The 25,748-nt window shown below is 34.1% G+C and overlaps 4 protein-coding genes and 1 pseudogene across 4 annotated transcripts; 3 read left to right on the forward strand and 2 right to left on the reverse strand.

Moving 5' to 3' along the window:
- Positions 1 to 760: 760 nt before the first annotated feature.
- On the reverse strand, positions 761 to 2,948 carry LOC143598292 (secoisolariciresinol dehydrogenase-like). The gene is made up of 3 exons (XM_077076542.1): positions 2,792 to 2,948; positions 2,613 to 2,681; positions 761 to 1,626 (listed from the first exon to the last, which is right to left on the reverse strand). The coding sequence occupies exons 1-3, from the start codon at positions 2,815 to 2,817 to the stop codon at positions 828 to 830; spliced, it is 894 nt and encodes a 297-aa protein (XP_076932657.1). The 5' UTR covers positions 2,818 to 2,948; the 3' UTR covers positions 761 to 827.
- Positions 2,949 to 7,997: 5,049 nt separating this feature from the next.
- Positions 7,998 to 10,351, forward strand: LOC143598293 (uncharacterized). The gene is made up of 2 exons (XM_077076543.1): positions 7,998 to 8,287; positions 8,920 to 10,351. The coding sequence occupies exons 1-2, from the start codon at positions 8,047 to 8,049 to the stop codon at positions 10,302 to 10,304; spliced, it is 1,626 nt and encodes a 541-aa protein (XP_076932658.1). The 5' UTR covers positions 7,998 to 8,046; the 3' UTR covers positions 10,305 to 10,351.
- A 623-nt stretch (positions 10,352 to 10,974) lies between these two features.
- LOC143598294 (uncharacterized) lies at positions 10,975 to 11,781 on the forward strand. Its single transcript, XM_077076545.1, has 3 exons — positions 10,975 to 11,243; positions 11,318 to 11,398; positions 11,462 to 11,781. The coding sequence occupies exons 1-3, from the start codon at positions 10,977 to 10,979 to the stop codon at positions 11,627 to 11,629; spliced, it is 516 nt and encodes a 171-aa protein (XP_076932660.1). The 5' UTR covers positions 10,975 to 10,976; the 3' UTR covers positions 11,630 to 11,781.
- A 2,489-nt stretch (positions 11,782 to 14,270) lies between these two features.
- LOC143598296 (uncharacterized) lies at positions 14,271 to 23,203 on the forward strand. Its single transcript, XM_077076547.1, has 9 exons — positions 14,271 to 14,303; positions 15,689 to 15,805; positions 15,997 to 16,058; positions 16,144 to 16,377; positions 17,330 to 17,497; positions 17,588 to 17,637; positions 17,734 to 17,866; positions 18,561 to 18,598; positions 23,018 to 23,203. The coding sequence occupies exons 1-9, from the start codon at positions 14,276 to 14,278 to the stop codon at positions 23,112 to 23,114; spliced, it is 927 nt and encodes a 308-aa protein (XP_076932662.1). The 5' UTR covers positions 14,271 to 14,275; the 3' UTR covers positions 23,115 to 23,203.
- Positions 19,443 to 21,567, reverse strand: LOC143598297 (zinc finger BED domain-containing protein RICESLEEPER 2-like; annotated as a pseudogene).
- Positions 23,204 to 25,748: the final 2,545 nt, after the last annotated feature.

The raw sequence follows: 25,748 nt of genomic DNA on the forward strand, positions 1-25,748 counted from the left end.
GATGGTAAATGATAAAAAAAATGGAATGGAAAATAGTGATGTGACGTTAACGTGGAGTGTGACGGAATGTATACATTTACACGTGACAAAAATAGATGATATCATGACATAAAATGTAAGTTATTACACGTAGGAACTTTCTGCGTCAAATTTTTGTTAGAAATGTGTAGGAATTGGAGTGTGTAAGAAATTGAATAACCCGATCCGAAACCCAAAAAACCGAAAAGTCCAAACAAACAAAAAAAAATAAACGAAACAAAACCGACATTTTTGATTTATGCTTTTGTAAAAACCGAACTAACGATTTGGTTTTGGTTTTGCATGTAATAAAAACCGAATTCCTATTATTTTTAAAGTAATTTATAATAATTTAATAAATATGCAACTCAAGTATTTTTGGTCGTCACATATGTAATAGTCTATTTAATTAAGACTTATATTCATTATTTCCGGCCAACTTTTTTTTCAGCCTAATTTTTTCAACCTCAATGGTAAAAACCGAAATCAAAACAAAAACGAAAACCGAAACCGAATGAATTCAAAAAAATCCAAAAACCGCAGTTTTGGTTTTTGGTTTGATTTTAGCTCAAAACGTACTGAACCGCACCACGCGCAACTTTAGTAGGAAATTTGTTAAAAAAGTTTCCTGTGGGATATTTACCGCCAAATATTATTTGTTGCAAAATTTTCTAAAACAGAAGTTTCCTATATACGCATTTATGAAAAATCAAAATGCTAATAAATCAAGAAAACCATATATATTGCTTTAAACACAGTATTAATTAAATTTACAAATTATTATTATTCTAATCATTCACTAATCATAATCAGTGATCTGGTACACTAAACCTAATACTTTTCTTAGATGTAAAACCACCATCCACCACAAGATTATGACCATTAACAAACTTAGCATCATCCGAAGCAAGATAAACCGCGGCATTCGCCACGTCAGCAGGCTCGCAATAACTCCCTTTGAACTCACCAGCATTATGTACCATTTTCACAATTTCATCATCTTTAACATCCGGAAAATACTCTTTCATTTCGTTCATTACAAACGACGTCGGGATAGCAAAAGGCGATATACAATTAATCCGAACCCCATGTTGAGATAACTCGGACGCTAACGATTTCACAATCCCTATGACAGTAAACTTTGATATGGAATACGTGTGTTGGGACAACCCGCCCAATATTCCTGTCACACTGGCGGTGCATAATATGCACCCGCTCTCACGGGGAATCATTACCCGTGAAGCGTGTTTTATTCCAGCCAGGACACCTCTAACGTTGACCGACATGACTCGGTCAAATGTCTCGAGGTCAAGATCCACTATGGTTTGTGGGGTCCGGCATGGGACCCCCACGTTGTTATACATAATGTCTAGTTTTCCAAATTTGGATAATGTGAAATCGACTGCGTTGGCGATATCCGGTTCGTGTGTCACATTGCACGAGACGAATGAGGCGTTTGGGCCGAGTTGTGTGGCGGTCTCGTGCCCAAGGAGGTTGTGGATGTCCGCGATTACCACTTTTGCCCCGTTGTCGATGAATTTGGTTGCGGTTTCTTTGCCGATGCCGCTCGCTGCTCCGGTTATCAATGCTACTTTGCCTTCTAGTTTGCTGTGATTTGTGAGACACAATTTGTTCAAATTAACTTCAATGCTTAACATTTAATTGGTATGTTGCAAATTAAATGTGAGATGCATTATGAGTATTTTCTTTTTAGGGTTTGTATGAAATCGAAAAAATCGATTCGAAACCGAAAAAACTGAAAAATTCAAACCAAAACAAGAACCAAAACAAAACTGACGGTTTTGTTCTATATTTTTGTAAGATTCGAAGCAAATTTCTAGATTTTCATGTTTTACTTTTTTGTTATTAGTAGTTTTTTAAACTTTGTCAAAGTCCTTAAATTTATTAAAAACCTAAGCATTAATTTCAAAATCATCAAAGTTAGTAAGTTTTTAAAGAAAAATAAATCGTACCCCACATTTTTTACAAAAACAAAACTGTAGTTGCTAGGACTGGCAAACGTGTCGAGTCAAGTCAGAACGGGTTAAGGGTCAAAATATATTATGGTCGAAACAGGTCAAATTTAAAAAGAAAAAGGAAAAAAAAGGGTTGTTTTGGGTCAGGTCAAAATAAGTCAATAAGTCAAATTAAACCTAGTTGCATTATTATTTTTTTTTCTTCAATAAAATAGGTTATGATTGTTATAATTTCCCCTTAATATAAAGACAACATACTACAGCTAAAAGCTTTAAAAAAGGTAAAATGTTATCATAATAATTTTGGATTTTGTGTTCCATGTGACTTTACTCTTTTGAAGTAACGTGTGAAAGAATCTTTGAATGAAATAATTGAAGTCTTTTTACTCCCAAGTGGTCTACATTTATACACACATGTTTGGATCTGACCCACATGATCATGCTTCATAGTTCATCCAAAATCTAAGCTAATTTGTTATATCACAAAAATTAAAAAAACTAAATTTAAATACAATAGTTCATAACTTAATGCTAATAAGTTTACTATGATTGTGGTCATATATATTTTAAGATACAAATTCACATGCAATAATTATTCATGAATGATGAGAAACAAACCTTGGAGACTTGGAAGAAAATCTGCTAAAGTTGAAGGTTGAAGCAGCCACACCTCTTGAAATGAAGTTGCTTCATCAAAAACCAAGTCAACATCATATATATGTATATATATAATGTTTGTTATATATCTTTGTCTACACACACACATAGATCATAGATGAAGTAGAAGAAGTACTAACCAAGTGGATTTGATTGATCTTAGCATAATTGATCTTGATTACACCAACAATATACACCTATAAGATAAAAAGGATTGATCTTTAGGGAAAATATATACATATATATATATGTGTGTGTGTGTGTGTGTGTGGAGAGAGAGAGAGAGAGAGAGAGTTGTCCTAGAAGTGTAATGTTGATATATGTTATGTATGTATATATGGATGATCCACACATGGGATGACATGATCATGTGTCTTGGAGTTACACATTAATGGAGTTAATTTCTTCATTTAATTCATTAATTAAATTACTAAATTTAAAATCAGAGTGTCAAATGTTACATCTTGCCATTCACACATGTTTGTTTCTGACCCACATTCCTTATCCTATTTCAAAGTTAATTTGTATTAACAAATAAATTTTAAACTAAATTTAAATGGAATAATTATAATTAATTATATAAACAGTTGTCAAACTTTAAAACTAATTAAGTTACTATGAGTATGGTCATACATATTATAAGATATAAAATCACATGCAATAATTAGTTACAGTTAAAATAGCATATTATGATTATCCAATAATTATGAGAAACAAACCTTGGAGACTTGGAAGAAACCCTGCTAAGGTGGAAGGTTGAAGTAACGTACCACACCTCTTGAAATGAAGTTGCTTCATAAAAAACAAGTTAACATCATATATGTGTGTGTATACATATATTAATTTGTGTGTACAAGAACATAGATGAAGTAGAGGAAGTACTAACCAAGTGGATTTGATTGATCTTAGCATAATTGATTTTTATTACACCAACAATATACACCTATAGAGAGAGAGACGTAAAATGTTATAATAATTTTGGATTTTGTTATCGTAAATAATTTTTGAATTTTGTGTTTTATGCTACTTTACTCGTTTGAAGTAACACGTGACTTTACCCTTTTGAAGTAAAATGTTACATGTATGTTTTTACATACGCTATCACATATGCAACGTGATGAAAACTTGGTTTTTGTTTATTTGTTTTTTTTAAATTCTCTTAACGTTTTTTCTCGAAAAAATACTCGTAAGAGTGTATAGAAGCTCTATAAAACTTTTTAAGAATTAAAAACATGTTTTTTATGATTTTTAAAGTTCTCACGAGTATGTTTGGTTCTCAAAAGAATATGGCCTTGTGTGTGTGTATATATATAATATATATATATAGAGAGAGAGAGAGGGGGGAGTCTTAAAGTCCTAGAAGTGTAATGTTGATGTATGTTATGTATGTAACCATGTATATATGGATGATCCACACATGGGATGATATCATGTGTCTTGGATTTACACATTAATGGAGTTGGTAATTTCTTCATTAAATTAATCAATTTAAAATCAAAGTGTTAAATGATTACATGTTGATTTATCTGAAAACAATTTTTATAGTTTTGAGAATAAAATGGCAGCTTAAACTCATGTATCATCTTGTCTCAATCACTTTCTCATATATGTACCTTCTTTTTAATTTGAAACGGTAAATTTAATTAAAACAATCGGCGAGACGCTAGAAACCAAACAACCAAGATTTACAGCTAGTCATAACTTGTAATGTTATAAATCATGTTCCTATTCAAAATGGAAATTAGCAATTGCAAAAAGGTAAATGACTTTCCTAAAAGGTAATTAATTAATGATTACATAGATTAGCAAACATTTTATTTTATACAACAGAATGAAGCATCTAAACTTTGAAGCATTCTCATTGGCTACACAATAGTGTTTTTTTTAACGACCAACTAAGTAACGCCGGGTACTTCGTACGCGACCCCCATTGGCCAAAGGTAGCCTGAGCCGGCCACTATTCCGGACGGACGAAGCCACTAGCGGTCCACCCTATTGAGGGATCACCGGATAAAACCTGACCCCCACACCCGCCTAATGGCACGACAGCGAGGAGCCGGTAAAACCGGGTGAAATCAGGACTCGAACCCTGGCAAGCCAGGGTCATCCCTCACATCTCTCATATAAGTTGGTGATAGTGAGGTTTGAACCCCTTACCTCTTACTAGTAAAATAAATACTCTACCATTGAGCCACATTCAACTTATAAAAGTGCTCTACACAATAGTGCTTGTGTGGGTCAATCAAATAAATAAACAAAACTTTATTCATAATTTCATGCAACTTGGTAGCTCACTCCTTTTTGTAAACCGTAAAGGACTAAAGTTTGGTTTCTTTGTATTTTAATATCTACTTGTTAGATTCCTCTATCGAATTAATCTATGCTTAAAGTCTTTTTTAACGGCGGATATTATACTTACTAGCAAAAACAAGAATGGAAATTACATGAATAAAATAGGGTTATTCAAGAAAACTGTATCATCTTAAAGCTTCCAAATTACCCTCCAAATGACATGTATAATTGCACCCATAATTTATTTCTTAAGCACACTTAAAGACGAGTTCTTAATCCACTCCATGCGATCAGTTGGGAAACGCAAAGTTGGTAACTTCACATCAAGCCACCTTGAAGTAACTATGGGCGTGTATGGTCGGTTCGGTTTGGTTTTGAACTAAAATTGAAAGATCCAATTTTGATTTTTTGAAAACATTCGGTTTCAATTTTTTTGTTGTCATTGGATCTTGAAAACTTTTGGCCGGAAAATAAAAGTTTGCCGAAAGGGCAAAATAATAAATTTAGGCCTAAATTTTTTATCAATTAATAGTTTATTGATTATTTATCATACATTGAGCTAAAATATATATCTGAACTACATATTAAACTATTTATTATAAATTACTTAGAGCATTCTCATCTAATCTTTTAAAATTATGTGAGGAAAATTTGTAAATTATAGTTTGAGATTTTGAGTGATTGTGAGTGCAAGTTATATGATGGAGAGAAAATATAGTGGTGTTTTATAAATTTGTGGAAACAAAGTTTGTTTATATTTATTTTTTAATATTTGTTGAATTAAGTGTGGGTGGAGGAGTGAAAAAACCGTAATGATAAAAGTATAACAAAAATATTTAATTGAACAGATAGAGAATGTAGTGTTTTTTAGTGTAATTATAGAGACGATGATGGAGGATAAGTCGAGAATGCTCTTATAAAAACTTTAAAATGAAAAATAAAAATCTACAGGTTCAGTTCAGTTTTTACGAAAACTTAAAACCAAACTATCGGTTTTTGTTATGATTTGATTATTTTGGCTGCTTTTGTTTCATGCACAAGTGTTTCGAGGTAGGCTAACACCGGGTATAACATACATTTTTAATAAAATTATGTTCGTGCGTGAATTGAACATTAAACACTGATACCAAGACCATGTGTAGTCAAAACTATCCAAATATAGGCGTAAGACACGTGGCATCCCCGTAAGCAATGCATAATTTTGCAAAAAGTGATATAGTGGGAAAAAAGTCCAAAAATCTTCTATAATAATTATATATATTCACCTCTCTCCCAGTCTCCCCCCTCCCCACACACAATTTTATTAAAACTGAAGTCGAACTTGCGTTTTGTACACAACGCTTGTGCCAAAATACTGGTTTTTACCGGTAAACCAGTTTTAAGCCCGAAAAATTTTAGATATTTGCGGTCTATATTTTTTTCAAAATTACTTTTAACCCAACAATTAACATTCAAACGTGTAAACTTTAGGGCTATTTTTTAAAATTTAGTACTTTTTGCGTTATTTTTTCAATATGGATTAACTTTTAGTTTATTTTTTGTTATAGGAATCATTTAGTTTTGGGTTATTTTTGGATTTAAGTTACATTTATAGGAAATTATAAGGTAAACTATTTAACCGGTTGTATAATTTTTAGCTCAATCCTGTACAAATAAAATACCGGTTTCTAAAACACTGCCAGTGCATTTGGTCTAGCAGTATAACGATTCTCGCTTTGGGTACGAGAGGTCCCGAGTTCGATTCATTCTCGGAATCCCGCCTTTAGAATTTTTAATAATAATAATAATAATATCGTACTTTTTATTTCAATTTTCCCTCCAAAACTCACCATTTTTATATTCATTTCCCCCAAATTCATCATAACCTTCTTCTCCAGTTTACAATTGAGGTTCTCGTTATCTTCTCATACACGCTTCCAACTTCATTCGTGTACAGATCATCTCATTTTGTCCTTTGATTTGAGTTTAAAGAACTAATTAGGGTTTATTTTACGGCTCGATTTGACCATCACGAAGCTGCTGGTACGCTCTCTTCCCCTGTTTTTTTTCTCTATCGTAATTTTTGAAGATCGTATTCAAATGAACCCGGCCCGCTCACTCGAGCTTAAATAAAGCACGTTTAGTTATCGAGCCAGAGCTCGAGCCTTGTGTAAGATAGAGGTGTGCAAATAAACTAGTTAACGGAACCGGTTTGAAACCGATTAATGTAGAAAACGGAGGTGGAACCGGTTTGAAGTTTTCTCCACTAAAACCGGTTCCAAACCGATCTTAACCTGGTCAAGAAACCGGTTTCAACCCTAACTGAAAAGGATCATAGACCGGTTTTGACTTTACCGAACTGGTTTTGAGTTTTAAACCGGTTTTGATTCTAGTTTAATGTACTACATGAGCTCAAGCCAAGCTTAGGCTCGTTTAAGGTTTTTTTCTCAAATATATAAAAATAATAAAAAAATGTATATAAATTAATTAATAAATAATCGAATTTGAAAAACCGAGTCACAAGCCGAGCTCGAGCTTTAGAAAAATAGCTTGAGTGAGCCGGGCTTGAGCTCGATCTCTCGTAAGTCAAAACGAGGCGGGCTCGAGATTGATAAACTCGAACAAGCCAAGTTTTTTCGAGTAAATAAAGCACGTTTAATTATTGAGCCAAAGTTTGAGCCTTGTATAGGAAGCTCGTTTAACGAGGCTTGTGAAATTTTAAGTTTTGCCGCTTCTGGACTTTTATGTATTAATTTTACACCACACTGCCAAGCTCAAGCCAAGCTTAGGCTCGTTTAAGGTTTTTCTCAAAATGTATAAAAATAATTTAAACGTATATAAATTATATTAATAAATAGTAAGAGCCTGAGATTGAAAAAACGACTCACACTCGAGCTTTTTGAAACGAGACGATCTCAAGCTTGAACTCTCGTGAGTCAAAACGAGCCTAGTTCATCTCGGGCTAGGCTCGTTTGCACCCCTAAATTCAGAATAATGTTGGTGGTGAATTTGTAACAGCATTTGTGTTAGTTAGAATAGAGATGATATGGATACTTGTTTAGCTTATGGTTTTTCCAATATTTCTAAGGTCTTATGTGTATCTTATATTGATTCAACAGGGAATATGGTTGATGTAAGTGTTGAAGATGGTTATAAGATTGCTAGGGCTTTTGATTACAGTTACACTGAAGAAGAAGAGGAAGACGAAACTCAGTTTGTGAATTTGAATGAAGAAACCGAGGAATTGGATATTAACAATTTTGTCGGTGACCTCAGAGCACTAATGGTGGAAGATAGTGAAGATGTAGTTGTGTTGGATAGTGATGATGATGAAGTGATGTCTGAGAAACGAGACCGAAAAGGAGGTATGCAAAACAGTTATTTAAAGCGAAAATTTGATAATGAGATTTGAAGATTGTGACTTGTGCATATACTATGATCAACTGTTTACCTTTGAACATGTGTTATCATTTGGCTGCATACTGTAAAAGTAATGGAATACATGTTAAAAGAATTTTGTGTAAAATTATAGGAAACAAAGTTTAACCCTGATACTAATAATCTAATACATATCTAAGTAGGTTTGTAGATGAACCGAAACTTCAATGAACCGTTCATGAACTCTTCGGTGGGAAGTTTGTTTATGTTCATTTATTTTATAAACGAACAAACATGAACAAAACTTTTTGATCATTTAGTTAAATGAACGAACATGAGCACATGTCTTGTTCGTTCATTTATGTTCGTGAACTTTTGTTCTTTTAAATTTGTTTATGTTCGTTTGTTTACGTTTATTTTTTTTAGTTTATGTTTGTATAAGTTCATTCAGATATTCATTTAAATTTTAGATCTATTACATTTTAATCTAGTTTTAATAACTTTTTAGCATACCATTTGCGAAACGCTATGGGTAAAATAACAGCTATTAACTGAAAATCCAATAAAATGATGAAGCTGGATGGTTTTAGTAACACTTTTGTAACTGCATTTGTATCAGGACTTTTGTGGCGACGCCTTAGTGCAGTTAGTACACCGTCACTTGAAATCAAGTCTTCTGCAGGAAGCAATATGACAGATAAAGTAACTGATAACGGGCCCAAATCACTACAAGCCGACACGCGTTTTCAGGAAGTACTAACAGGGATTTCAAATACTGAAAATGCAGCAAAAGTTGATAATGACGAGAATGCCTGTTATGATAATTTTGAGAATGTAAATGAAATAGTTGATGATTCTCAGGAACCCGGGGAGTCAACACAAGCAAATGCGTTGAGATTTGTGGATCATTATATTTCGGTTAGTGTCGAAAATTTGTCTCCAGAAGTCAAGATTCCAAAAACTAATGGACCAAGATCACCTTTTACTTCGTATTCTAAAGGGTCTCACGAGTTGGTAAAAAAAGCCAATCGTGTGAACCAAATTGATATTTCAACCTTCGACTGGAACGCTAATCTCATTTTGGAAAAGGAAAAAGAGCCCAACATCCTAAAAGAGATACATTTGGATAGAAGATCAGTTGATCAACGCTTTGAGGAAGAATTACCGAAATGCCCCTCGGGAAACGATATGTTTTATGCTAGTTTCAACACTCAAATGGCAGCTGAAGTTATTGAATCCTTGCTGTATGTCCCACCTCCCACTTTTGATGTTGATGAAACGTTGAAACGGGTCTCTTTTCCTTTAACGGATGCCACAAATTTTAATCGAAACGAGCCGAATGTAGAATCTTTAACTGAAAATGCCAAGAAGTCACATGATAAAGATAAACCCTTGAAAGTTTTTACCAAAAGGAAGAAAAATCAAGATTCAAAAAAGGAAAACATTCAATTGGTTTATGCAAGGCGTGGATCCCACCGCAAAACACATGAAGACAAAACCTTTTCACCTGTGGCTACTAGAACTAGACACGGGTCATCGGTAAAGACGTCAAAGAGGACTGAACATTCATGTAATCTTGAAAATATTACACATGGTAACATAAAGTTTGAAGCATGGAATTGGCCCAAAAAGAAAAGAACATGTAGAAATACGAGACAAAATGCAACATTAAGTGGCAATAGAGTTTCGGTTGTGGGGCCCGGTGAGACAGAAGGGAACTTCAAGGAAGCTTTTTTGATGTCGAGCGTAAAGAGGAAAGCACGGTCCGCTTTAAAATTCAGATCAATGGTTAGAAATAAGTCCTGGAAAGGCTCTTTAATGCAGAACAATGGTCAGCTGAATTTAGCAGAAGTTACTAACACTAAACATGTTACAGAATCTTCCCCGGATTCTATAACAAAGGATTTGAGAAAACGTAGAAGAAAGGTGGAAGTTCGTGTATTGTTCAGCCAAAATCTTGAAGATGATGTTGTTAAGCAGCAGAAAAAGGCTCTCTTTTTTTAAAGTTTTTTCGTTTATTATCATAGCTAAATGTGGAAATTTTGATTTTTGCTGATAAATGGGTCGATTTGGGTTATGTTTGACTTTTTCAATGTGTCAAACAGTAAAAAAAAAATTAAAAAGATTGCTAGAAAGGAAACACGTCAAACGGGTCAAAGGGGTCAGATGGATCCAAGAGTTTATATAGGTCAAAAATTGCATTTTTAATGCATACAATCTCCTATATCTTTGTTTAAATAATTGAGTATTACAGGATAATATAATTTATTTAATCTTTTTGACATGCTAATTGTTATAGGAATATTACACTTTTTGAACTAAAAATGTCTTGTCTATTTTGCCACCTCTAAATTCATACTTCTTCCGTCCCATTAAAAGTGTCATGATTTGAAAATCACTAAGTTCAAGGTAAATTGAATGATTACTTTTTTTGCTTATCAAATGACAATAATGCCCTTGGAAATTGGGTCCATCAATATAGTTTATTAATGTTAGTTGTGTGTGTTTAAGGGTAAACTTGGAAATTGGCTTATAAATTTTGAAAGTAAACATTTGCAATGAGACAATTAAAAAAGGAAATATGGACACTTTTAATGGGACGGAGGGAGTACTTTTTTGTTTGACTCTTTGTAAGCGATGACATGTTGTAAATTTCTTATTTTTCCCATGCAGATAATGAAAAAACTGGGAATTTCAATCGCAAAAGATTGCTCGGATGCTACACATTTTGTTTCTGATAGATTTGCAAGAACAAAGAATATGTTAGAAGCAATGGCGTTTGGTAAACCGGTAGTGACACCGTTATGGCTTGAAAGCTGTGAGCAAGCAACATGTATTATTGATGAAAATAATTACATACTTAGAGATGCTAAAAAGGAAAAAGAAATCGGCTTTAATATGCCCGTTTCATTGTCTCGTGCAAGATCACATCCACTTCTCAAGGTAAAAATTTGGTTCATTTGCATACGCGTTTAAGAAACAATAATTTAATTGTTGAACTCATTTTTAAAATGCAGGATCAGAGAATTTTAATTACCTCAAGTGTAGGACCTGACCGAGAAATGATTAAAAACTTGGTCAAAGCAAGTCAAGGCAAGGTAAGAAATTGTATGCATTAAAAATATACTATGGAAAGTTTGTTATAATGAGATGCTTTACAGGTTATGGAAGGTGTTCAGCAAGCTAGGACAGAGTACAATATCTCTGATGATCTTTTAATATTGTCCTGTGAAAAAGATTATGAAGTATGTGTTCCATTTTTAGACAAAGGTATAGATAGATGCATACTTATTTCATTATGCATACACAAGTTATTACTAGGCATGTAAACGAACCGACTGTTCGGTGAACTGTTCGTGAACCGTTCGGTGGGAAGTTCGTTTATTTAATAAACAAACGAACATGAACAAAAAATGTGTGTTCATTTAATTAAACGAACGAACATGAACACATGTTTTGTTCGTTCATTTATGTTCGTGAACGTTCGTTTATGTTCGTTTATATCCGTTTATTTATGTTCGTTTACATGTTAATAGAAAATAATTAAATATTATTTTGAAGAGTCATCTACCTAATGGTTTTATATTTGTTTATTTGTGTTCATTTACATTTGTTCATGTTAGGGGTGCAAACGAGCCGAGCTCGACTAGGCTCGAGCTCGGCTCGTTTCGAGCTCTATTTTCAAAGCTCGAGCTGGGCTCGTGAATGGATTTTGAAGCTCGTGCTCGGCTCGTTTACTATTTATCAATTATTTTTTTATATAGTTATATTATTTATATATTTTTTTCTATTATAATTTTATGTATAAACGAATATATATTAATTAATTAGTTATTTTTATTTATTTTTTCATAACGTTATACTTATTAATTAATAATTATTAAATATATATTTTAAAAAAATTATATAAATAGCAGGCTCGTTTAGGCTCGCGAGCCGGCTTGAGCTCGTTTATTAAATGAGCTTATTTTTAGGCTTGAGCTCGGGCTCAATAAAGCTCGGCTCATTTGCACCCTTAGTTCATGTATATGTTCATTTATGATTTATGTTCGTGAACTGTTTGTTTAGAATTTAAACAAATTAACATAAACGAACACGGATATGGACATTTTTTAAATAAACGAACACTAACACAAAATAAGTGTTCGTGTTCGTTTAAAGTTAAATGATCGAACACGAACATGCCCCTGTTTGTGTTCGTTCGGTTCGTTTGCAGGCCTTATTACCATTAAATTTTCACATGTAAAACATGTGGTCTGTGTACTTTCAGGTGCAAAACTTTACAGTTCAGAACTTTTACTAAATGGGATCATTAATCAGAAACTAGACTATGCAAGGTAATTATCAACATCAAATGAATATAGTTTTGAAATCATATATGACACAATAATATAAATTAGAGTGAACTGCGGTTTTAGTCCCGTGGTTTGTCTAAATCTGCGATTTTCGTCCCTGTGATTTCATTTCATTTGCAATTAAACCTGAATTCACTAATCCTGTTAAGTATGGTCGTTAAACCCATCAGTGTGTCCTTCATGTGAGGGGCAGTTGTTTGTGTCTCTTTTTCCCCAAATACAGCCAACTTCTCACGAGTCACGTGAGGGGGCTTATGAATTAGTATTAGGGTTTATTTGGGAAGAAAAAGGACAAAACTGCCCCTCACGTGAGAAGGACGTTGATGGGTTTAACGACCAAACTTAACGGGGTTCATGAATTTGGGTTTAATTGCAAGTTAAATGAAACCACAGGGAAAAAAATTGCAAATTTGAAACTATTGGACTAAAACCGCATATTTAGACAAACCACAGGGACGCAAACTGCTGTTTACTCTATAAAGATGGTTGATTAATTTTGTTTTCGAAATTACAGGCACGAAATCTTCAATGCGCATGTCAAGATGAAACGGTGTGCTAGAAAAAGAATGAGAATCGGTGATTAGGAACATGCAGTTACAAATCTTTTTTGTATATCTGTGCTTGTATATATATGTTAGCTGTCAAAATGGCCAATTTTGAAACATGGGTTGTTATTATTATTTTTTGCTACAAATCGTTGATGCCATTTTGATTCTTATCAAACAGTTGCCCCAAGAATCAAGATTACTTGAAAAAATGTTCTGTTTGTACACTTTAAGTATGAAATATAGACGAGAGGCCATGATTGAAAGTGTTTATGTTTTCAGATAGCGATAACGTCTGTTGAAAATATAATTTTGGTGTTTGTAAATAGAGTAAATGTTAGCTATTCATGATTTACATTCTACACAATTCGGTGGTCAAAATTGGGCAAACATTGTGTGGTTAGTATAATTCTACACAATGGCTGAATAGCTAATTGTGTAAAAATTTCGTTGGAAATAAGACTTACAACACATAATTTTTTTTCGAACTACAACTTTCATTAATAAAGGCACAACTAACAAGACACTAGAGACCCAAACACGGTAGTGAAGCTTGGACATACATGTCGAGGGGCCGGAATCAATATGTACAAAAAAATTCAGACCAGAGGGGGGTGGGCTAAAAAATTTCGGACGGAAACGGGTGAATTACACCATGTATAAAAATTTCCGGCTGAAAAATGATAAATTTACATTGAAAAATGATAAATTCACACTATGTATACAAATTCAGCTAAAAATGATAAATTTGCACTACCGAGCGTAAAAACGGAGGGGGCGGACTCAAAATTTCGGCCAGAAACGGGTAAATTTACACTATGTATAAAATTTTTTACTGTAAAATGATATGTTTACAATACCGAGTGAAAAACGGAGGGGCCCGGGTCATTCCTGGCCCCAACTAACCTACGCCCCTGAATGTATGCTAAGCGATTATTGTTGTTAACCGCCCCGTATAATACTATAATATAATTCCTACAAAATAAACTGTGAGGGTGTAAAGTGCACGCTAATATTATTTTAAAGGGTTATAATTGTAATGAACCTAACAGTCTAACAAACTCCAATCGAACAGATGCACGAACGAATAAAAAATGCTTCAGGTTTGCTCTCGTAATCCTCTAAATTCATCGATTAATCGTATTATATGTTTTAATCCACCTATTTCAGTTACAATTCGTGTTTATAGTTGTCAATTTGGCTCAAATTTGAGAGTATATGGTTGTTTTACGCCTTCGGTAGCCTAGGGTTTATGTTATGCTCGTATTAGGCTGAATTGACACGGTTTTTACGAGTTTTCGCGTATGTTTGATGCATTTCAACTACAATTCGTGTTTAGCATTGTCAATTTTGCTCAAATTTGTGATTATATGGTTGTTTTGTGCTTTTGGAAACCTAGGGTTTATGTTATGCTTGCATTAGGCTGAATTGATGCGTTTAGACGAGTTTTCGCGTATGGTTTTGCGTGTGTTTGATGCAATTCAGCTGCAATTCGAGTTTACGCGTATGTTTTTGCGTATGTTTGATGCAATTCAGCTACAATTCACGTTTAACATTGTCAATTTCGCTCAAATTTGTGATCATTTGGTTGTTTTATGATTTCGGAAGCCTAGGGTTTATGTTATACTTGTATTAGGCTGAATTGATGCGTTTTGATGAGTTTTCGTATATGTTTAATGCAATTAGAGTAGAATTTAGGTGTTTTGTTGTTAGATAATGGCCTTAGGGTTTGAAATTGGTGTTTGACTGAAGGAATTGAGGATTTCATCGTATTGTATGCTTTCATTCAGCTACAAATTGCGTTTAACATTGTCAGTTTTGCTAAAATTTGCGAGTATTTGGTTGTTTTACGTCTTTGGAAGCCTAGGGTTTATGTTGTGTTCGTAGTTTGTGAAATTAATGCGGTTTGACGAGTTTGCGCTAATGCAATTAGAGTAGAATTTAGGTGTTTTTGTTATTTTAGAATGGTGTTAGGGTTTAAAATTGGTGTTTGAATGAAGAAATGGGGGATTTGATAGGTGTGGTTTGGTTACAAACGATGTTGTACGGTGTCAATGGTGTGGTAAGGTTTCATATTCTGTCAATGGTGTGGTAAGGTTTCATATCGTGTCAATGGTGTGGTAAGGTTTCATATTGTGTGGTAATGCATCGTACAGTGTGGTGAGGTGTTTTACGCTATTGTATGATTTCATAAGGTGTCGTACGGCATGGTAAGGTGTCATAGGGTGTGGTACGGCGGCGTACTGGTAAGGTGCTGTACGATGTGGAAATTTTGCTGAAATTTCTGATTATTTGTTGTTTTGTGCCTTTGGAAAGATTGATGATATGCTCGTATTTGCTAAATTCATGCGTTTTGATAAGTTTTTGCATGCGTTTAATGCAATTTGAGTAGAGTTCAGGTGTTTTGTTGTTAGATAACGCCGTTAGAGTTTTAAATTGGTTTGAATGAAGAAGTTGGGGATTTGATTGGTGAATTTGACATTTTCAGACAAGAAGGGAATGAAGAACAGTCAGAGTTGGTCGGCTTCACCGTCAAATGTTGCGTCTCACTTTGGAACAAGTGGTGTTGCTGTTGCTACAGCCACAACCATAACACATCCCCTAGGTTTCCTCTTTCAATTATTAATACTTCCATTTTGCACTTGTAGTTTCAATCGATTCCTGTTGTTTTACCTAGATATATTAATTTAATGCATAACAAAAAAAATTGAGGCAGAGTTTACTCATTGTTAAACGGTTAAAATTGTTATCTCTACTTGTATATTATAAGGGAAGAAAGTTTGTTATGGTATGCAGATGTACTTAAAGTTAGACTACAAATGCAACTTGTTGGACAAAGAGGCCCATTAACTGGAATTGTATAACTATGTTATTTACGTGTTTATTATAGTTGTTAATTTAGAAGAATGATTGACTGAAGGTTCTTGTGTTTTGTATATACAGGGACAGACTTTTGTTCAGGTTGTTAAAAAAGGACCTCGGGCCTTGTATCTTGGTTTGACCCCAGCGTTGACTAGGTCAGTTGTTTATGGAGGTCTACGTTTAGGTTTGTATGAACCTTCTAAAAATTTATGTGAACTGGCATTTGAATCCACTAACATCTTCATGAAGATTGCATCTGGAGTTGTTTCCGGTGCTTTTGCCACTTTGCTCACCAACCCTATGGAAGTTGTTAAGGTAACGTTTAGGCATTGTTACACATTTAAAGTGGAAAAATGGGTGGGTTGGATAGCATAGAGGTGCACAAAGCCTGGGTCTAACTGGGCTTGAGCCTGGTCTCAAAGAACCCAGTCCTGTTATAGAAAATGTTATAACATAGTTTGGTAATCGCTTTTAGGTTATATCATTGCATGATTCAATTAATAGCTGGTTTAGTTCCTGTGTATTCATGGGTCTAATTCAGTACAATATAAAAGAATATTATTATTTTTTTAACAATTGTTTGTTACATTTTAAAATAGGATTACAAAAAAAGTAAATGTCAATAGCATGACGACAATGGGTTCTTTCTGAAGGTATTAACAAGATCTCTTAAACGATGCAACTTGTTAAAAGAAAAAAAAATCATTATCTTTATATATGTGTGTACTGTATTTAAAATTATCTAATCTTTAATGTTAACTGAAAATAGATTTGGGGGGTAAGTAGTTACTTTGTTGTTAAATACTTCATAATATAACTATATAAGAGGGAGATATATATTAGAATTATCTATAAAATAATTCAGATGTGTTTAATCAACAATAAGATTGTATTACCTATTTGATTTTGAAAAAAAGATAACGTCGTATTGATTTTGCTTTATCAAGGTAAGAGATATAAACCATTAAATTTAGACACCTTTAAAGCAGTATCTCAAATATTTTCTACATATAATAACCAAAAAGTCATACAAAGTTATACTTGCATGGCAGCCTTTTCGGCCTAAGGACCAGGATTGAACTGTTCAAGCTGTTTGCGCTTTTTTTTTTGCTTAACCTTTTAGTTTTACCCTTCTGGCTCAAGCCTCAATACCAATTACCAATAAGATATAACCCAAAGTAACCTGTTTTACATATATGCTCTCCAATAATTTGTTACCATTAGAACCTTTTTTCTGCTTAAAAATGAAAAGGTGGTTATTATTTAGGTACGTCTGCAAATGAACCCTAATGTGCCAATAGGAGCAATTGGTGAGCTGCAAAGAATTGCTGCAAAAGAGGGAGTAACGGCTCTATGGAAGGGGGTGGGGCCTGCCATGGTCCGCGCAGGGGCTTTAACTGCATCACAGATGGCTACATATGATGAGTTCAAGCGGGTTAAGTTTTAAAAACTTATGTCCTCAGTTTCATTATTTACAAAGTTTATAATTCTTATATTAAGTTTTATTTATGTGACTATTATGTAGGTGTTGTTAAAATGGACCCCTCTTGAAGAAGGATTCTATCTTCATCTCGTGTATGCATCTGTACCTATAATCTTTCAAGCAAATATAATCATTAAATATTAGATGCTAATTGTTTCTAACTGTTCTTTTATCTGTATCTTATGAAGGTCGAGTACAATAGCGGGTGCAATGAGCACGATCATAACTGCACCTATGGACATGGTTAAAACCCGTCTCATGTTACAAAGAGAATCTATGAGAGACGGAGCTTATAAAAACGGGTTCCATTGTGCATATAAGGTAATGCATTAATTTCTGATTTTATGTTCTATATGATTCCATAATTACAATTGTTGTTGACTTGTTGGGATTAATTATAGATAGGGGTGTGCGTGGTGCGGTTCGGTGCGGTTTTTGGCTAAAACCAAAACTTCGGTTTTTGGTGTTTTTGAAACCGTTCGGCTTCGGTTTTTTCGATTTCGGTTTTCATTTTGGTTTCGGTTCGGTTTCTGTTTTTTTCGGTTTATGTCATTTGAGCTTGAAAATTTTAGGTCGCAAAAAATAATGAATTTAGGTATAAATAATTTTGTTAATTGTAAAATAATAGACTATTATACATTTGATCAAAAATATTGGAGTTGCATATTTATTAAATTCTTATAAATTACTAAATATAAAATATTAAAAAACAAAAATTTAGAATTTCGGTTCGGTTCGGTTTTTTTTACATGCAAAACCAAAACCGAACCGTTAGTGCGGTTTTTACAAAAACATAAAATCAAACCGTCGGTTTTTGTTTCGGTTCGGTTTTTTGGGTTTGGATTGTTCGTTTTTTCGGTTTTTGCACACCCCTAATTATAGATTTCAGCATCATTAGATCGTCTTTTGGTGATTTCAAGTTTACTATATATTTCAGACGTCATGTTTGTTCTTAAAGTGAACTTTCGATTTTATTGGATTGAATTGCCTAATATTTAATATGTTTAAATTCTAGGTTTTGATCACAGAGGGACCTCGAGGACTCTACAAAGGGTGAGAACTAGAGGTGGCAATTGGGTTGGGTTGGGTCGAAACGGGTCATGGGTCGGAACGGGTTAGGGTCGAAACGGGTCACTTAAAAAAAGGGTTGTTTTGGTTCGGGTCGGAACGGGTTAGGGTCAACAGGTTCGGGTTAGAACGAGTCAATGTATGAACGGGTCAAAACGGGTTTCGAGTCAGTTTTTTTTTTGACCAACGAATCAGCGCGTTTCCAACACGTTACAGCTCTTTTTAACAGCAAAAGCTCGTTTAAGCGGTTTTTTAGTTTGTTTCAGCACGTAACAGCTCGCTTAAGCGGTTTTTCAGTTTGTTTCAGCACGTAACAGCTCGCTTAAGCGGTTTTTCAGTTCGTTTCAGCACGTAACAGCTCGCTTAAGCGGTTTTTCAGTTCATTTCAGCACGTAAGTTCGTTTCAGTGCGTAACAGCTCGTTTAAGCAGTTTTCAGCTCGTTTAAGCGGTTTTTCAGCTCGTTTCAGCGCGTAACAGCTCGTTTAAGCGGTTTTTCAGCTCGTTTCAGCGCGTAACAGCTCGTTTAAGCGGTTTTTCAGCTTGTTTCAGCACGTTTTGACCAATTTTGTAGCAATTCAGCAATAAAAATCAGTAATTCTGCTCGTTTTTGTCAGTTTCATCAAGTTACATAACCAATACTTCAAACAAGGTAAACAATGATGAAATTTCCTAACCAAAACATCATTTAAGTACTTTAAGATCACATATTTGCACAATGTCTTTATCCAAAATAACAATGATGACATTAAACAATTCAAAACAACTAGAAACCCTACTACAAGTTGCATTCTTGGTCAACACAAGTTGTTCCTCCATCTCGATCTCGTTTCATCTAAATATGTAAAAAAGGAAAGTTGTTATATTAATAAACATATGCAAATATAAAATTAAATTGCAAAGAGAATTCAGTTTTTAATACCTCTCGGTCAATTTAAAATTGCTACTATTATAACTCGGAATCAACGATTCAATGTCTTCAGCAAGTTGTTCCTCCATCTCGATCTCGTTTTCATCTAAATATGTGAAAAATGAAAGGTGCTATATTAATATAGATATTACATAAAATTTAGTTGCAAAAGAATGAACTTTTAATACCTTGTAAAACATCCAACCAATCTTGAGCGCATAGCAACGCCTCGACATTGGATGGTAGAAGTGAAGTTCGATACTTGCTCAAAACCCGACCTCCAATACTAAAAGATGATTCGGAAGCAACGGTAGTAATTGGGATGCTCAATAGATCACGAGCCATTAGAGCCACTTTTGGATACCTTCCTTGATTATCCTTCCAATACCGTAAAACATCAAGTGGTTGTTTTCTGTCTAGTTGAGGTTCATCTAAGTACAATGTTAACTGAGACTTTTCGTTAACATCATTTCTATATTGGCTTTCAAATGAGTCAAATCCCTCCAACTCGTCCAACGTGTTGTCACCAACATTTGAACTCTTGGGTCTTGAAGAATCGGGCATTGTCTCCGATTGAATATCATACTCCATAAATAGCTTATGAATGCCAAAAACGATACTCTTCAATTTCGTTTTTCGCTCTTCAACTTTCATGTCAAGTTTTGAGAAACAATACTCAACAAGCTTAACCTTATATCGTGGATCTAAAATAACCGCAAAAGATAACACCATACTATAACTTTCCCAATATTTATCAAACTTTTTTTTCATGTCTTTTGCCATGTTACTAATAACATCATCCGTATTGCGAATTGCTTCTTCAATATGCAATTGAATTTTCCACACTTGATGAAAATATAAGTTGGAAGTCGGTTATAAGCTTCCAAAAAACAAAGTAGTGATATCATAGAAAGGTTTCAAAAATTTTGTGATTACTTCCACCCTTTCCCATTCCTCTTCTAATGGATTACTCTTAAAATTGGAATCAACTAGTGCTAACTGAGAATAAGCCCGACGATAAGCCAATGCATAATCAAGCATAAGATACGTAGAATTCCATCTCGTTACGATATCTTGACGAACATGTTTACCGCACCGTAATGAAAGTAATTCGATGCATTCTGCGAACTTACACTTCCTAGCAGCACTTCCTCTCACATACTTAACCGAATCTCGAACCTTTTCAATGGCTCCTTCAATTACTTTAATTCCAGCTTGAACAACAAGATTTAATACATGGGCAGAACAACGCACATGAGTATAATCACCATCACACACTAATACGTTATTTAAACGCAAATGACTTTTCAAAGAAGATACTAAAACATCATTATACTTTGCATTATCTAGTGTTACTGTGAAAATCTTTTTCTCAATACCCCATTCTGCTAAAAAGTTGATCATGTGCTCTGCTATGATGAAACCAGTGTGTGGAGGAGGTATAAATCTAAAATTTAGTACTTTTTTTCTTAGAACCCAATCCTCATCAACATAATGAGCTGTCAATGCCATATATCCGTCCGTCGTGAGAGAAGTCCATAAGTCAGAAGTCAAACATATCCTACTAGTCATGCTTTGTAATTTATCTTTAAGAATCATCTTCTCCCGATCATATACTCTTAAGATATGCGACTTTGCAGTGTTTCTTGTCATGTCCTTCACATTAGGATGTAAGAATTTATGCAAATCTCGTGTTCCCTCATGTTCAACATAACTAAAAGGGTAGTTATGTTTGATGATTGAAATTGCTATCTTCCCATTATACATTTCTAGATCTAAAGGGGCGCGCTTTATTGGTGGACCTGGCTCATCAATATCAAAACACTTAGGGATATGTCGTTTTAAGTTCGATGTTCCCAAATTTGAACCAACCTTGTACTTCTGTCCACACGCTTTACAACTTACTTTCTTCGTCCCATCAGGTTCAACCATTACGCAACCAAAGTAGTCCCAAACATAAGAACGTTTACTTGAATCATTTGAATTAATTTCATCATCTCGTTCCTCACCTATACTATGTTGATCAAAACCAGTGTTGCTTGACATATTCGCCAAATATTCTTGAATCTTGACCTACCAAAAGTCATGTAAAAAATATTAACAAAAGTCAAACATAACAGAATGCAAGTATAACAAATCCAACATTTCGGTTTTTGGTTCGGTTTTAACCCAACAATTAATAAAAATTTTATTAAAGATATATACACCAAAAGATGATTAAAGATTTCCACTTTATATTAAGGTTGAACAATAACTTTGCAGGTTAATACAATCCATTGATCAACAGTATGTTAACATTCATTTTTGAACATATTAATCCAATTCAATGTTGTATAATAAGGAGGGGATCATACTTAAACTTATTAATGATTCTGCCAACTAATATGACCCGTCAATAATATTTATATTATTGATTGCAAATGAAGAATGCCATTCACACTAATGCAACACCAACATATACATAATCTAATTTGGGATTTGATAAATAACTCCTTGGTTGGAATATGGCAGACCGCAGACCAGTAGATATAATCATAATAATAATAATAATAATTAATAAGCATTAGATATATAACCTAGGGTTACCCGGAGAGGCGGAGATGAGATGAAGATGCTGACTGGAAGAATTTACCCACGGCGGTGGTGATTGGACGGCGAATGGCGGCGACGGCGGGGCTGACGGCGAGTGGTGATTGAATCTGCTGAGGCGGAGATGAGATGAACTGATGAAGTCACGAACCCATGGTTTTCACTGGAGATCTATTCTCTAACCCTAAACAACCCATTCTAATAAAACTATCAACCCAATTTGACCCGTCATTCTTAAACGATTTTTCATATTTAACCCATTTCAACCCTTACAATTAAATTACCCAACCCATTTCAACCCAAAAGGTTTTAAATTTAACCCAAACTGACCCAATTAAATGACTTTGGGTCAGAATTGCCCCCTCTAGTGAGAACCAACAATGCCCGTCTACTTTTATTATTCCTTTTAGAGATTAGATATAAATGGGTAAATTTGGTCTAGGGTAAAAAGCTCGTGGCTTGCTCGAAATGAGTGGAGCCGAGCCCGAGCCAAGTTAAGCCAGATTGACGAGTCGGGTCGAGCTCAACATTTCAGCTCGGCTCAGCTCGGCTCGGCTCCAAGCGTTTGCTACTCTAATTTGGTCTATGTTATATCACTAACCAGAAACATGCCAAAAGGGTCGTGAATTGCTTTGTAAGTCGTCAAAGGTGTACTTTTATTGCAAAAAAACGTCATAAATCATTAAAATATTATTTTGTCGGTAAAACTATATAATTCTTTTGGTTTTTATTTAACACACCAAATTGGACCAAAAAGTACTTGGGCCAACCAACCCAACCCACAAAAAATTTATCCATTTTGACCCGTTTCCTAACTTGGCTTCCGACCCATTTTGACACCTCTAGAATTTTTACAACGTTTCAATCTTGTTATGTCTAACTTTTGTCTACACTAAAAACATTGCAGCGGGTTCGCTATTTTTGCACGACTAGGTCCCCAAACTACAATCACATTCGTACTATGCGAGAAGCTGCGTGAACTCGCTGGACTTAAAGCAATTTAGTCTCTCAATTTGCGGTAACATACTAAAATCTTGTTCTTGCCTGCAAAATATTATCATTTATTTACATTCTGCAAGTAGAATGCTCATATGTTACCATTTTTTTAAACAATTTGGTCTAAGTAGTTTTCAAAGTTCGGGCTTGACTTGTTTATTATTTATTAGTTATCTTATATTTATACATTTATAGTTTTCTACTATATATTTATAATTGGGTAATTTTTATGTATAACATAATACTGGATGAGTGTTCGTGCAATGCGTCGGATATTTGAACACAGACCATTGCAATCACGTAACAATTATGAGTGTTCATGGTTCGGTTTAAACTCTTAAAACTAGTCATTGATTTGGTTTCACAGTTTGGTTTTCAACGTCAAAAAAGATGTTACTAACAGTTGGGGTCACAGCTTTAACATGGAACCGTCAAAACCAACCATGAACATCCCTAAGTAACATTTTTTTTTTCATTTATAAAACTATTGCAATACTATACTCAAGTTAAAGTGAATAAAATGTACATTTTTTGGTGCAACTTTTTTGGAAAAAAATTAACGTACGAAAAGGTTAATTTTTTCATAATTTTATGTATAATCGAAACTACATGAACAACAAACTTATTTAGATTCTTGAGCCTAATCATGTTTGATTAATGAAGCTTAGTCTCTAGCTCGTTTATTAATGCCTCTTAAAAGATATTTTCCGTCACATCATCATCGCCCTTTTTAGTAGAAAAAAACATGTTTGATGAATAATGTCTCTTGATGTCCCTTCAATCTTTACCACTTTAAGACATGATTGTTACCACTTTAAGACATATATGGTCTTTATTGTTGAAACGTTCATGCCGTCATAATGACTCATAATGCATGGGGGTGTGTAGGGGCTTTATTCGTCTCTACAATGCCCATATAATGCATGGTTACGCATGGTCTAAGGCTCTAAGCTCGCCTTGATTCAAACTTTTAGCCTGTTAATCTCAAATGACTCATAAGTGGCTCGGCTTATTTAAATGCCCTGCACAAGCTATAATTTACCCGATCTCTTTAGTTAACACGATACAGCATATAGGTAAGATATTCTATTTGATCCCAATGGCTAACATGATATCTATAAGGTCTCGTAAAATTTTCAATAGAAGGTTGTCATGGCTAAAAAAAATAATTAAAAGAAAAGGTGTTATGTGAATTTCCATTTCATGAAGAGGTGACATATTTTGATATATACCTAATACAAATTTAAACTATTTAAAACTATGAACAAAATAGGTAAGCAATTTGTTAAATGTGTTGTGTAACTTTCACATGGGTAATTGAGCATGAGCCATTTGACGGGCTTCTTATCTTCCTCATTGGTTACTATCAAAGCCCATAAAACTCAATACTCAAATTTTATTTTATTTTTTTAATATTTTTTGAACGGCAAAGATTATATTAAAAAACGTTAAATTCGCAAGAAGATGAGAACAAAATAAACAACTTACATCAAGAGGAGATGGTCTTTTAGCCACTCGCCCGAAGAAAATAAAACTTTACGGTTCTTATGAGAATGCCATAAATACGAATAATGTAAAGTAGAGTCAAAAATCTCTCTGTTCCTTAGCTTGGATGGTTTAAAATTTGATGTGTTCCTATATCTTCAAAGCACCCACCATGTTGAGAAAACGACCGGCTCAATAAACCTTTTTTGAACGGTGGAGGTTATATTAAAAAAACGTTGAATTCGGCAAGAAGATGAAAACAAAGCAAACTTACATCAAGAAGAGAGGGTTTTTTAACCACTCGTCCCAAGAAAAATAAACTTTACGGTTCTTATGAGCATACTCCAAATATGAATAATGTAAAATAGAGTAAAAAATCTCTCCGTTTCTTAGCTTGGATGGTTAAAAAATAGATGTGTTCCTATATCTTCAAAGCACCCACCATGTCGAGAAAACGACCGCCTCAATAAGCCTTTTCTTCTTAGCATAATTCTCATACCATTAAGCAACTCCATCAAGGTTTTAGGTTGTGCCGCCACCAGAAAATCAATCTCCAGCCAGGCTTCAATCAAGCTCCACGCCCTAGAAGCTACATCACACGAACGAAAAACATGATCATTGTCCTCAACCTTCATTCAAATAAGTTTTTTTATTGGGAAATTGTTCAATAAATGAGAAAACTTTTTGGTTAAATCTTAAAGAAAATTAAGAAACGGTTAAGGTTTTTATATCATGAAATTAAACGATTAGACAATGGTTCATACGTAGCGACATCAATTAGCAGAGTTTGAGTAGCATGGCTAGCAACAAAACGTATTAGAAGTGTTATTCCAAGTGGCGTTGGTTAGCAATGAAAGTTTAGAGATGTTGCGATTGGGTATGTCTTTTTAAAAGATTGCAATCAGTCATAATTAAAGTGATAGACAAGTGTAAGAATCAACTTCATGTGAAGAGTATGACGACTATTCTTAACCATCACAATTTTGTTTATACCTCCTACAACGTCATCTGGTTTTGGGTAATTGGATTATCATTTAAGATGTTTTGATACTCATATATTTTGTTTCCCTTACTCTAGATTACTATTTAATATATTTTTGATACAAAACATGGTTTTTGGTTAATTAAATTCTTGAAAAAATAAGTTCACTCAACTT

The sequence above is a fragment of the Bidens hawaiensis genome, unplaced genomic scaffold (assembly GCF_021521415.1).
Source record: "Bidens hawaiensis isolate Kalapana, Puna unplaced genomic scaffold, B.hawaiensis_p1.1 tig00049917_1, whole genome shotgun sequence".
In the NCBI taxonomy this organism is placed as follows: domain Eukaryota; kingdom Viridiplantae; phylum Streptophyta; class Magnoliopsida; order Asterales; family Asteraceae; genus Bidens; species Bidens hawaiensis.